The 14,870-nt window shown below is 44.4% G+C and overlaps 1 protein-coding gene across 30 annotated transcripts in view; it reads right to left on the bottom strand.

Annotated features, from left to right (window-relative positions):
- The window catches only part of LOC131819383 (RNA binding protein fox-1 homolog 1), a 549,338-nt gene that overhangs the window by 117,869 nt on the left and 416,599 nt on the right, over window positions 1-14,870 (bottom strand). For all 30 annotated transcript variants that reach the window (XM_059154443.1, XM_059154436.1, XM_059154419.1 and 27 more), the window contains exons 3-4: window positions 7,271-7,414; window positions 491-544 (exon numbers count right to left, since the gene is read on the bottom strand). In XM_059154443.1, the coding sequence (XP_059010426.1) occupies window positions 491-544; window positions 7,271-7,414 (198 nt within the window). The remainder of the gene's footprint in view (window positions 1-490; window positions 545-7,270; window positions 7,415-14,870) is intronic.

A 14,870-nucleotide genomic window follows, 5' to 3' on the forward strand; every position in this document is an offset into this window, starting at 1 on the left:
AATGGGGAGTGGCAAACATATTAATGAACCCGATTATATTCAAAAGGTTGGTGTATATGAAATTTTCTCCCCTACAACCCAGGAAAATAACTGCACTTTATTAATACAGAATAATCACATATTTACCTGCGCATGAGACTATCAACTCACTTTTTAATATAAAGAACATAATTATCACTGAAAAACAAAAATGTAGCAACAACATTATTTTTTAAGCATGGGTAATTTTCCTCTGGAAACTTGATATATATATATATAGATAGATAAATAGATAGGTATAAAACAGCAATTTTAAATTACCCCCTTATACATTTAAACTGAACCCAATGCACTTCCCCCCATTTTGGAAACTGGAGGAGGTCTCTAAAGGAATTCCCACTGAAGTGTATTTTCACAATGTGCTAATTAAAACAGTGCAGTTGTTTCCCATTATCCATAGCAAACGTTTAAAAATAAGCTAAACAATCCTAAAGTAAATTAAATTGCTTACCTTTGAGCCTCGCTCATTAAAAATAATTTCAACATCTAAGATTTTACCAAATTGCTGCAAAGAAATAGAAATGTTTTATAAGCAAGAGAAATGGAGGACATCAGATTATGCACATTGGTAACTGAACCCCAAGTCCGAGTTTGTTTATTTGTTTTCTCTTTCAGTATTGGGGTGGACATCTTATGTTGTTTCATCCTTAGTGATGTGCTTGAACCAAGAGAAAGCACAAGCATACATATGATTTTTATTTTATTGGATACCCCACCAAGTGAGAGGTCATAATATGGGCCTGTGCAAAAAGTGTCATCAGGTGGTTAGTTCTCTTTTTCTTTCTTTCTCTCTCTCTCTCTCTTTTTAAAGATTTTATTTATTTATTTGACACACAGAGAGAGATCAAAAGTAGGCAGAGAGAGAGGGGGAAGCAGGCTCCCCGCTGAGCAGAGAGCCTGACGCGGGGCTTGATCCCAGGACCCTGAGATCATGACTTGAGCCAAAGGCAGAAGCTTAACCCACTGGGCCACCCAGGTGCCCTTCTCTTTTTCTTTCTTCTGGTGTGGACAGTTGCTTTCCCAGGCACTGAGCAGCAAAGATGAAAACTGGCTGGTGGAGAAACTGATTCTCAGAGCCTACTCCGCTAGCCACCAGCAGAAGCGGCCTTGATGATGGATTTTAATGGTAAAATGTCCACATGGCATCTGATGGTGAGGACGGTGGCCCGTGGCCCCCGTGTAAGCTACAGGAAGAGTCAGGCCATGTAAAGGAAATCCAGTATGAACAGATGAAAGCAAGACCCACCATGTGGACATCCCTCATAATGAAGACACCGGCAGAGTTGGGATTAGCCCTGAGGCTGAAATGTACTTCTCTCAAGATGATTCTTCATTTTGTTAAACAAACAGATAGATTTTAGACAATTAGCAGGAAGAGGCTCTACAAGAAGTGAAAGCCACTCGACATATGTGAGCCTGGAAACAGGGTTTCAGATTACGAACGGGGCAGCCGGCTGAATTACAGATGCCTAGTTAAATTTAAATTTCAAATCTTTCAGGATAATTACATTCCCTGCAATATTTAAGACACTCTTATACTTAATAAAAATGTTATCTAAAATTCTAATTCAGCTATTGTCATCTTGTATTTTTTTTTTTATTTGCTCAGTCTTGTAGTCCTAGTGAGAAATGGCACATCAAGTAATTTGTGATACACGCCTTAAAAATAAGGGAACATGGACCCTTGAAACCAGAAGCATCTGATAGTCCAAGGTCCTTTGCCCCTGATATTGGAGTCCTCTCCTTTTTCTCAGATTGCATGAAATACCATGGGTGGGTGTCCTAACAGTGTGTGACGTGGCCCAGGAAAACTATGAGGTGAATTTCACCCTGATGCACAATGAGGGCAAGCGCTCATTTCAGTGATTAAAAAGTAAACAGAATCACATGAAGGAATATGTCCATTCTCCTTTTCCTTTATTTTGAGCTTTTGCATTATTCTGTTTGCCTCTGCAGCATGGATTTTTTTTTTTTTTTTAATCTTTTATTGCCTGAGGAGAGTCTGTGTTCTGTCTCTCTCCCCCAGATGGAGAGCAGTAGGCAGCCTCCATGCGGCAGAGGCCAGAGTGGTTGGGAGGGACAGAAAAGGAACAAATGGTTAGAACACAGAGAACCAGAGGCAGCCCCCCTCACCACTGAGCTTCAGTCATGACATATGGGGTGGGGAGGACCCTGAGAGTAAGTGCTAAGAGGGTCCTACTAAGATTTGAGAAAAAAAATATTTGAAACAGAGAGAAGCTGTCCTCTGGAATAAAACTAGCTTTCTTGGAATGACAGGGGGAGAAAAAATGAGGCACACTCCAGTTGAAGAAAAATAGCTCAAAACCTTGAAACAAAAGTTGCTCTGACCTAGGAGAAAAAAGAAACCCAAAGCTAAGTCATGGAAATGTGCCCATCCTTCAGAATATGGACGCGGTCAGGGGACTGCGGATTGAATCGGTCTTGTCGAGCGGATGGACGTGCTTTTCATCTTCCCAGAGACAGAAAAGGGCAGGAAGAAACGAAGCAGCCCAGCTCCGAGAGGACAGGGCAGGGCTACACTGCCAGCGGGTATGATGCAAACACCAAGAAACTTGCAGCCAACTCACCCTGCCGTTTGTGGACCCTCTAATGTCCTTTGGGTCAAGAGAATATTCTTCTACAGAGCATTTTCAGTGCCCTAGATTTGGGCAGAGAAAGTCGTTAAAAACAGGAGGAGAAAACTTTCCGATTTGGGAAATGGGGGATTTGCTGTTGAAAGGTGAACGGAATTTCATAGTAAAAACTCCAACATGGGAAGTCCTCAGAAGCAGTGATTTCGATAGAACCTCCTTACAATATTCAGTCCACGTCGATGCTATCACATTTATTTTGGGCCTAAGAGCATGAGAGCACACATTTATGAACAGGGAAGCTTGAGAAGGACTCCCCCAAACCACGAAGCCAATGTTACCTCTGGAACATTCTCTAAGCAGGCAACGCAACAACACTCCCTTTAAAACAAGATCTTGGTTGAGACAGAACCAACCTATCAAGAAGTAATCCTAGCATGTGTCATTCCCTAAATGAAACAATGACACCATATGCCCCGAAATGGTCTCGAATGTTTGCCTCTCGGCAGTTGCCACTGGGTGGATGCTTCCCAGAGCCAAGAAAACGAGCAGTGAGAACGCTGCTATGAGCCCCACTCCTAAGACAGTTGTGTACTATATTTATAGTATCAACAGTTTAATTGGGAAGTTTGGTACTAATGATGTAAACACAGCTGGCACATGTTCAGTCTAAACAGACATGACTCGCAGACTTAACTTGCATTACTTTGCTCAACGCCCGTGTGCAGCCGTGTTCGACAATGTCCCAGAATGCACGCAAGGTGTCTTGGCAGCGGTTTCGAGAATAAAATCCGGAGGCTTCTAGGCACACACTGGGGCAAATACATGCCAGGCATTTTGAGACATTCTCAGATCAAATAATGTTTCTCTGAAAAACTGTGGATGATGTTCAGCAGATAGAGCATAAAATATGAAAGTAAAGGTTAGTTCAAAGAGCGCACACAGAGGTGAAGAAAAGGCATCATCTCAGTTTTCATAGGGTTGGCTTCCTGTTTGGAATGCAGAGATGGGAGGCACCAAGCCAGGTCCAAAAAAAAAAAAGGAATGCTTCACTTAGTATAAACAGCACAGTGCATAGAATTTGGCATTAATGCCAAAGGTGCAGGTGTCTCTATGTTATTACTGAAAAGGTGATCATGAAGTCTTCTTTTGTATGTTCTGGAAGTCATGTGGTCTGTTTTGGGTTGACAGTCATGAGTGACTTCGTGGTCTGTTTTGGGGTGACAGTAATGAGTAACTTCTGTAGATCTTCTTCATGTCTAGAGGGTCTGTATCAAAAGCAAGGCTGTGACATCAACAAGGGTGTTGTGTAAATTTGAATCTTGTGCTCATGAGCCACTACTTCTGAAAACAGTACTATAATGCAATGTGTCGTGTCAGTGGTCTGGATATAGCATAGGCACCTCTTTCACCCCAAACCCAGATACGTGTGAATTTTAAACATGAGGTTAAAGAACCATTCTGTCCAAGAGCAAGCCATTCTATTCAATCTGGTGGACATTCACCCACATTCCTTTCATGGGATCATTAAGACTTCAAACATAAAGGACGCCCACCCTCGTGAATGCTCCCTGAAAATGAGGACAGAGCTCAAGAAGGAAGTCGTCAGGCCAGAACCAACATTTCTTTCAGGGAAACATCCAGAACCAATGCCCTTGATCTGTTCACTCACGCCCCAACTGAGGTTGTAAAAAGACTCTGGCACCACTGTGGGCACGTAACTTCTTGATCAAGGAATGTTCCGTCTTGATAGGAAGGAAGGAAGGAAGGAAGGAAGGAAGGAAGGAAAGAAAATCTATGCATAGTTAGAAAATTTAATGCCAAGCACTAGAACAAATGCTTCCAAGGGAGGAAGCCCTGAAGAACATGGTGGGAGATGGGTAACCAGAATCCCAGTGAACATGTCCTGAAGCCACGAATGAAAAACAAAATGTGAGGCACCTGCGGTGACCATGAGGCCTGCAGAAATTGCAAACTTCACAGCTGAATTATTAATAGTTCCAAAAGCTGTCAGGAACACGGCTAGGTTTTAGGCAGTTGGAGAAAGAAGCTGCCTTTTTTGTTTGGTTTGGGTTTGGGTTTCAAATCCCCATGGCCGCCTTTAACAAAAGAGACAAAGGAGAAAAACACAAAAATCTTCGAGAGGGTGTTTCTCTGTAATCACCACCGCCCCCCATCCCCCCTCCCCCGTTCCCCTGCTAGCCGCAGCCAAAGTGAAGAGGCAATAGCAAAATAAGGCAATATAAAGAGAGAAGAGATCTCATGTCCAAATGATTTGGAAAGGACCTAATTGGAATCAAAATGTCATTTCTTACAGTAAGTAAGACCTACAGGAAGAAACCACACTTGGTTTTCTCAACCGGAGTGTAGGGAACCAACCCGAATGTTTACAGATGCCTTTCAGTTCGGCTCATGCAACTAAGTGTATCAGATAACCACAGTGGGATTGCCACCGCCAATGTTTGGCTGGGAAGAACAGATTTTTTCGTATTTAAATTCCGTTTCTTCAGAACAGTGGTCATAAACCAAGAAGGCCTCAGCATTATACAAAGAATTCAGGAATCTATATGTGCCCCAAATTTTTAGAGCTAAAACTCATTAAAAAAAAAAAAAAAACCTTGCATACTTTTAAAAAGAACACAGATGCTGTTTGTGATGAACGAAATTAATTTCAATATTACTGAATGTATGCCACGTTTTCTTAATTGATACTGAGCGTATCTATCATCTTGTCAAGTCAACGTTTTGTCAGTTGCTTAGGAACGTTGACTTTTACAAAAACTGGCTCTGAAACCAGTGGATTTTGATTATAGTTTGATAACTGGGTCGTATGTTCAGTCTTTGGCAAGACCTCGCTCTGCATCACTTGCCCTCGCCCTATAAGAACAGAGGGGCTCAGATATCCGTGCAAGCAGGATGCTGTCTTTGGGAGTTCCAACTGCGGATTATTTCCAATACCTCTCTGACTTGGCTGTGTAGCCCTCCAGTGACTTTCAAGATAACCGAGAAGACCAGGGAGGGGAGAGCGCCATCGGGTTGGGAGCTGGGGTGGGTTGCCGTGAGTGACACCATAAAAGAGCACCGAGGTGATCATTAAGAGGGCCAGATTCAAAGCCAAGCTCCCAGTGACACCTGACGAGGAAAGATGGACCACGGAGCAAGACTTTCTAACCTGACGTGGCAAAAGGAATCTAATTCCTCTGGCTGCCCATCATTCAAACCTGGTCTCACTGCTTTATACACACTTAACCTCCACTTTCACTTTGAATGCTTTGCACTTTTCAAAGTCATCTTTGACCTGAGAGTGCCCGAGGGTATCTCTACTCTGCAAGAAGTTAGAGGGCTCAACTCAAGGTTATTACCAAACGAGAGAGATAAAAGTGCAGAAGCTGACCTTTTCTTCTAAAATGTCAGGATTCGAGTCTGGGTATCTGAATATTAGGACGCTAGCTCTGCCTTTGTGTCAGATATGGATCTGATAAACACCATGCATGGTAAAGAAAGAGAAGGTACACGCGAGCTAACCCCACAATTGCAGCGTCACGAACCAGAGCTCCCCCTTGCATCAGGGGAATGAGATCTCCTTGGCCCAGGGTTCGGCATTAAAAGTTTGGCCTCTTCTTATTGCTTCTGTAACATTTGCATCCAACCACCAACTCTTAGAACAATCTCCAGGCGGCCAACCTTTCCTCTAAGTCAAATGCTAAGGATGTAGCTCTGTTCACGGAATCCGCAGACACCTCCCGTCAATGCTGGGATGGTTGTCATGGGCAAATCGGCTCACTACGTTTGCAAAAAACTAAAAAAAAAGAAACAAAACAAAACAAAACAAACAAAACTACTAAGGGTATCTAAGCCCTGTCAGAGTTTTGTCCTTCAGAGCCCAGAACGTGGTTAACTCATTCCTTCTGAAGGTGGACAGTGCAAGGCTTCATCCAGAAAAAGAATCCGAGTAATCATACCCCACGAGGAAGCAACCTTAACATCTATTTTCTCTGTGTTGACGGTGGCTTCTGCCCTGATCTGTGTTTCAATCATGGTAGCCGGGCAAGGCTGTCATCAGTGGCAGAGAACATCACAAGAAGAGAGTGTATACGGCAGGGCGCAAGTCAGACTTAAGAAATCTCTAGCTTCCGCTGTTTTGCTTTTTGAAGAAGCTTTATGCAGAAGTCATAATTCTCTAAAGCTGCCTGAAATCCAAGTGCACAGTGCCTGGGAAAGAGTGAGGTGTGCAGGAGCATATCATGATAACTTTGGCAGCTACGAAAGAGAGAAGGATACAAAATGTTTATTTTGGCTGTGACACGGGGTCCCGGGCCACTTGATCTGGGATCATCAGTGGGCTTCTTTCAGTGCTAGTTTATCTGGGAACTCATCTGCCTTGTGATTTTCCAGTTACTAATGAGAAGAAGACCATTTGACAAAGCAGGACCATGCTGAACCTATACAAAGATATTTAGACTAAAATCATAAGGAGACTCTGGCCACAATATATCCACAGACTAGGATCTAAAATGTCTTTCTCTTCCCCCTATGTAAACATCTCACCTTCATGTTATAAATACCAAGAACTTACACGAGGAGGGAAGGGCTCTGGGGACCCCAGCGCGGACACCGCACAGGGGAAACGCACTACTTACACCAAACATTTGTCGGAGGTCGGGATCCCGGAACCTGAAGGGGATGTTGGAGACGTGCAGCCGCTTGGGCTGGGACTTGTTTTCTGTGTTTTCGGAAGGTTGTGTCTGGGGCTGGCCATCCGTTGGTGCCGCGTCATCTGTCTGCTAAAAGGACAAGAGTAAAGAGGCTCTGAGTGGACCTGTGCGCTCTTTCCAAAGTGCTTTAGCTTCCCCGAAATGGTAGGAAAATGCTGGAACAAAGGAGCAAGGACAAGAAAGGAGCTGCTAGGTCATCTGTCCATTCATTCAACAAGTATGTATTGAACATTCCTGAGAGCCCAAGGTAGATTGGGATTCAGCAGTGAGAAAGCAGACAAGCTCTGCCTCCATGGAGTGTAATTCTTACAGGGGGTGTGTGGGGAGGAGGGAGTAAGCTCATTAATAAATAAATACGGAACTGGTAGAAGGAGAGCATCATGGAGGAAAATAAAACAAGGGGAGGGGTAGTTGGAGGTGTTGGAGGTGTGGAGGTGTTGGGGAGTTTTAGCAGGCAATCAGAGAAAACCTCATCATTAAAGGTAGGAGAGAGTGTATCCCTTAACCAAAGGGGTCCAAAAATCTTAAGATACGCCTGCATAATTATTGCAGCTGTCCAGATAAAACATTAGCAAATGTAGTAAAACATTGGAGAAGGCTGTCTGGTGTTCTGCAGTCCAAGTAACCATCCAACTGACTTAATTTTTTTTTAAGATTTTACTTTCTCATTTCTTGGTTGGGCAGGCCTGTGATGTCTATTACAGCTGACCCCGTGTGGCTATTTAAATTTGAATGAATTAAAATTAAGTAAAATGTAAACTCCAGTTTTTCCTTCACACTAGCCACATTTCAAGTAGTCCATGGCCACCTATGGCTAGTGGTTTCCATGTTGGACAACATAGATCTAGAACATCTCCAGAAGGTTCTACGGACTATATTGGTGTTGATAAAGTCATGCTGTTAGCATAACTCATTACTCTGCTTCCCACTCTTGCCAAAACAAAATCCCGGACAACACAATATTGTATCGGCACATATACAGGCAGGAGAGTCACATTAACGCTTGGTATCATTACAGCCATTCCCATACTCTTGGCTCTAGAGATGTTTCTGGATACTTTCTCTGCAATTAGCGTCTATCGCCTCTGGGTGGCAGTTGATGCCACCCACATCAGTTACTGTCTTCTCCAAAACCATAATGGAAAGCCTGTGTGGAAGCCCAACAAATCTGTGAGGGAAGAATCAGCCTCATCTACTTTTAAATGATTTAGAAGCCTGTAACTGGGACAAAACTATCCATGCAATCGGGCAGGAATAAGATAATAAAGACATAGAGGAGACAAGTGAAAAAAATATATATATATGACATGTTTTTCATATATAAAAATGTTTTATATATGCATATAAATACTTTGTATAATACATATACCACAATAACATGGCCGTAACTAGTGACTTTCTCCCCAATCCTTGTGTTTGTTTATTTATTTTTTTTTTTAAAGATTTTATTTATTTATTTGACAGAGAGAGATCACAGTAGACAGAGAGGCAGGCAGAGAGAGAGAGAGGGAAGCAGGCTCCCTGCTGAGCAGAGAGCCCGATGTGGGTCTCCATCCCAGGACCCTGAGATCAAGACCTGAGCCGAAGGCAGCGGCTTAGCCCACTGAGCCACCCAGGCGCCCAATCCTTGTGTTTATTGACAGACTTCTTCTTCATTCGCCTTCCTAATACCCCCTGAATAGCATTTTGAAGTTGAGACCTCGCAAAAGTTGGTAGACTACTCTTCCAAGCTGGTTTTGTATCAAAACCGCTTTCGGAAGACCTCTGCAAGTCTGAGGTGCTACGTCATGGTAGCACCAATGCTTCCCTTGGTCATTTTGTCTGTGCTATTGGAGGGGAATAAGGAGAAGCATGGTGACGGTCTTCTAATCTGGAAAATGAGTAATAATCATAATAGTGCACCCCTTCCAAGGCTCTGTGGAGACTGAATGCAGCAATACAGGCCAATCTGGCAGAGTTCTTGGGACATGAACTCAATAAATGGAAGGCAGTGAGTTTTTTAGAGTGATGGTGACTTTTCCTTAAAATGTCAAAATCAAGGAGAGAGAAAGCCTCTCTGAGGAAAGGAAAGGTTCTCATTTGCTTGTTAGGCACGTTTTTCCTGAGCAACTACTATATATTGGACATACAGGATAGTCCTCCCAGCACACGCTGTTCCTAGTTCAGTTTAAGAGAAAGAATAAGGAAAGAGCTAGTGGTGAGGCTGGGGTCAGAGTCAGTCACAGAGGGCTGAGTAAACTGAAATTAGGGACATGCCACACAGCTGGACGTTCTGGGAGCCCTGCCAGTTCTGGAGGTTAGGTTTTTGGTGGGAGATTTCTAACAGAAGAGACGAAGGGGGCTGATGCTGTACCAGCAGAGGGCAAGGCACAGGCAAAGACGCAGAGGTGATACCGGGTTCTGGATTCAGGGGAGTACATGGGCCCCTTCGTGTCAAAGTCAGCGGGCAGGAAGGACAGATGATAAAAACTAAGAGGACCCACTTACAGATCATCCTGGGCTGTGGTGGGACTGGCACCCAGCATCGGAGCTGAGCCATGGCCACCAAATGGGAAATGCAGGCCGAGCCTCTGACTGAGCAGGTAAAGGCATTACGAGTGTATCAATCAAGTCATGAACGAAGGATGAATGAATGGTCCACTTTGTATTTTCAGGGAATAGTCGAATACAATATTATAACACCCAGGCCCAAACCAGCAGGGAACTGTGTTTTCTCTGCTGGTAACATGACCCTTGGTTATACAACCAAGACCCAGAAATGTCCTTGAACCATGCCTTTGGGGTCATGTCCTCTGACCTAAGACCCTAAACTTGCAGAGACAGCGGATGAGATCCCAGTTTAAAGTCCATTTCTTCCCTCCGATTAGAAGTTGCTGTTCAAATGCAAATTAAAACAAGCTCCTTCTCATCCCAAGAAAGAAACTTAGATTTGGATTTGTACATAACTGCTGGATGTTTCAGCTTAATAAACCTAATTAGGAATTACAGAGATTATGATTAAACATATTAAATGATTAATAGCATTATGCCGCTCATGTGAAAATTAAAATTAATCATCTTTAGTCAAACAGGACTTTGGAGAAATCTCTGCGTTGTTTCCTTTGATAAAAACATACAACGCTCAATTAATCATTTTGTAGTGCGGGCATGTGTACAAAAGCTCATAAATTGTTATGTCGGAATACCTGTGTATTAAAAGTAATTTTTAAAGATAACACGTAAAATGGAAAACAAACCCAAAGCATTTCCGACGTTGCGGGTAAATGGAGAGGAGAGGGCAGGGGAGCACGTTAGGGTCCAGAGGCTGACTCCGGAGCCTGGGGCACAGCAGGGGTGAGGATCAGAAATGTGCTCACTGACTCTGATATCAGGGCGAGAGCATTCCCCTTCTCATTTTCTGGGAACTGTCAGGGAAAATATATTCAGGACAAGCCTGAGTTTTAGGTCCCTATATTAGTCTGCTAAGAAATTACCACAAACACGGTGGCTAAAAGCAATGGAAATGGACTCCTTCACGGTTGTGGAGACTGGAAGGCTACAGTGAGGGCACTGTCAGGACCTCACTCCTTCTGGAGGTTCCAGGGGAGAGCCCACATTTGCCTCTTTGAGCTTCTGGTGACCTCTTGGCTTAAAGCTACACTCCCCCAATCTCTCCACGTTCTCCACGTGTCTCCACGTTCATATGGCTTTCTTCTCTCTGTGCATCTGGGACTCATATCTCCCTCTGCCTTTTTCTTCTTATAAGGATTTAAAGCTCACGCTGGATCTTGTCTTGGGATGCTTGATTACATCCACAAGGACCCTCTGTCCAAATAAGGTCATAATCATGGGTTTATGGAGAATGGGATGTGAACATGTGTTTTGAAGGTCACATTCAACACGCTGTAATCTTCTTCTAAACAAGCAAACCGGAAGTGCACGTAGAAGAAGTAGCTGTTAACAGGAAGTGGATGCATCTTCTACCACCAAGGGAAAGGGCTGGTCTGACACCCGCTCTAGAAGAAGAGAGAATGTCCCTGTCGGAGTTGTCCCAGGCTCCCCATCTGTCATGCTGGGAACTTTGATGAGTTGTCTAAAGAGAGATTTGAGTCTTCCCTTCACCCTGGCCCAGGCTCTCGGGCTGCCTTTGTGCACCTCCCCCTGGATGTGATGATCCCCTTCAGCTGGGCCAAGAGGTGCTCCACTGGCCTCCTGAAAGGCATTCAATACCCTAAAAACAAGGTTAGTTCTGCAGGTTCCCTGAGCCTAGCCCTGTAGCTCACACAGATGGACAAGCAGTCACAGTATCCCCGAGAAGGTCGGTGAAGCTTATGGCAAAGGCACAGCATGAAATTTCTAAAGACAAAAATAAAATCATGTGAAAAAGCTGAGAAAGTTGCTAAGAGAATTGCACATCTAGGAGGCATATCCCCGAAAAGCAGGGGCTACCTGGTTGGTAGTTACATCCCTCAAGGCTGGTACGTGTTAAGGCTTATTTGGAATTAACGGCTGGTAGAAGAACCTTGATTTATCCGTGTCTGATTCTTTTAAAGTATCATATTTGGCTCTAAAAGTGGGACCCAGCTGAATTGGAAAGATGCCCCATAACCATGTTTGGGAGATCAGATGGTAGCACATAAAGACCAAGCAAATTGCTCCTAGTCTGCTCACTCACTAGAGGTGGAAGTAGAATGGCCACCTTCCCTCTCAGAACCCTCCAGTCCAGACCCCCATCCTGGGCTGCAAGGTTCACTACGCTCTGGCCCGGACCCCCTTGTTTCCTGAGTTTCCTGCTCCTTACTCAAAAGCCACCTGGCTCCTTCCATGCACGCAGCATGCTCCCTCCTTGGGCTTCATGCCTGTTCTTCCTTTGCCTGGAAAATTCTCTCCCCAGATGCCCATATGGCTGCCCCCTTCTTCCCAGCTCTCTGCCCAGACAGCACCCACTGGAGAAGCCCTCACTGGCCCCGTTATCTAAAGCTTCTGCATCTCTTGTCTCCTTGCTCGTTCACTTTTTTCATAGCACCTATCACTTCTCGCCTTTGTATTAGATGCTTCTGTTAGTTTCTATGGTGTTTCTTTGTCTCCTCCGCCAGGATGTGAAATCCATGAGGACAGAGACTGGGTGAGTTTCTATCCACACTGGTCTGTCCCTATCCCCAGAGCCATTTTTCAGCACCGAAATGTGGACATTGGGGCTGGTTAAGTCCTCGATATGGGACTGTCCAGTCCTCCGTAAAATGGACACCCCTGGCCTCCACCTACTGTATGGCAGTGGGACAACCCAAACTGTCTTCTGTGGTTCAGATGTTCCCTGAGGGGGCAAAACTGCACCGACTGGAACCATGAGCCGGAGCACATGTCAAGTTCTTGGCAAGTACCTGTGGCTTTTGCTACAAGTGAGTTGCATGAACGCCACCTTCATGGCTCTTGGTCTTAGTTTGCATATGGGTGTCCTGAACCCTTCAGAGTGGGATAATGGAAGCAAAGTCTTGTGACAGTTAGGTCCTGTGAATGAACAGGGGTCACGTACCATTACTATTATCGGTGGCGCGAATAACCATCTCGGGGATCATGGATACTGACGACTCCGAGAGACCACCTTCCCACCACGCAGCCAGGGTCGCAGGACCCCACGTGAATGGAAAGTCCATTCACCTCAAGAGGTGGGTTTCCAGGCAGCGCTTGGCACAGGTTCCCCAATAAGCTCATTAGGGCGGCAAGGCCAGCTTGTGCTCTGGCCCAGTTCGACGGCCATATTAGGAGGCAGGATGTGTGCCGCAGAATTTTTCCTAATAAACAAACTCCCCAGATATCGGTGCAGGTTATAAATGTTAAGAAAACACCACCGGCACTTTAATCTCCTGAAGATCACTTAGTGCTTCCGCAAAGACCTTAATAAAGAACCGCGGGGCTCCCTCTGCTATAATCGTTCCTAATTCAATGAATAGCTCTGAGCAACCCAAGGCTAATCCTGGTGAAATTGGATTTTGATATCGACCAATCCAGGGATGACTGCTGGAGAGAATCCGCATAGTTTCGTATGTGTCTTTGAGAGTCTGGCCCCGCCTCTATCTCCCCTCCAAGCCAACGGGGCATTGCTGAGTTCACCTGGGTGCCATCTTCTGGGATGACCAGGTACCTCGGGAGTACAGGCAAGAGATATCTGTAGCTGGATGTCTCTGAGCTAAACTTCTGTCACATACCAGCCCAGTTCCTTAAACCCTTCTGAGCCAGTCACTTGAGACACAAGTAGGGATCAAAGATCCCATCACAGCACTGTCTGTGGTCCCAGGCTGCTGGAGGCAACACAGGTGACTATTGCAAGGACGGATGAGTAAAATGTGGTGATGCCGTCCGCAGAAATCAGAGTTCAGGGAGAAATCAGAGAATTGGAGGCACAGGGCTAAGCGCCTGTAGTGGGGGAGACATCCATAAGAAATAAAACGGGAACTGTACCAAATTATATTTTGCCACCCCAAAATATGCCTCTTTGGCATAAGGTTATTTTGGGATGATTATTTTTGAGAAACAGCAGACACAGGAGAAGCTCTGAAAAGTGTAGACGTTACCCTTCACAAAAGAGAAATTTACATTTTTAAGGAAACTCTCCATTTGTAGGGGTGTCTCCCTTTTGGAGGTAGCAAGAAAATAAAGTCCCTAAATTTCTAGAAATGCTTCCAAAGAGGAGACAATGACCTCGATCTAGAACAACCTCATGCTTCTTTATTGCTCTTTTCCTGATAAGCCCCCCATTGCTCACTCCCCTGCCTACTGTACATCTTCTGTCTTTTTTTTTTTTTAAGATTTTATTTATTTATCTGACAGAGATCACAAGTAGGCAGAGAGGCAGGCAGAGAGAAAGAGGGAAGCAGGTTCCCTGCTGAGCAGAGAGCCCAATGCGGGGCTCCATCCCAGGACCCTGAGATCATGACCGGAGCTGAAGGCAGAGGCTTTAACCCACTGAGCCACCTAGGCACCCCTGCACATCTTGTCTTTAGCTGGAGATGGTGTTTAAGCTGGTGGCTTGGGCCATTCCTGGGAATTATTCAGTCTTTCCTGGGTGGGTCCCATGGCTACAGAAGGTAAACATGTTATTCGGGTCCTGTTTTTCTTGTCCCCTGTTATCTCTCTTTTATCTTGGGGGGTTTTAGCCAAGAACCTAGAAGAACAGGGGGAAAATTATTTTTCCTCCCTTGCATGATGGAAATTAAAAATACACGTATTCACAACACAGCACTGGATATAGTTCAAGGACCTTGGTCATGTACTTTAGAGCAGTCTCATTTGATAAAATAAAATAGGAGCCACACACATAATCTTAAAATTTCTAGAAGCCACATTTCAAAAAAGGAAAAAGAAACATGGGATTAACTTTAAGGATATATTTATTTTAAGCCAATTTATCTAAACTATTATTTCAATGTGTAAGTAGTGTAGATGATATTTTAAATTCCTTTTCCCCCTCCCTAGGTCTTTGAGATCTTGTATATAATTTGTACCCAGGGCTCATCATCTCAATATAGATACTACATTTCATTGGAAA

This window comes from Mustela lutreola, chromosome 17, assembly GCF_030435805.1.
Source record: "Mustela lutreola isolate mMusLut2 chromosome 17, mMusLut2.pri, whole genome shotgun sequence".
NCBI classification, from domain to species: domain Eukaryota; kingdom Metazoa; phylum Chordata; class Mammalia; order Carnivora; family Mustelidae; genus Mustela; species Mustela lutreola.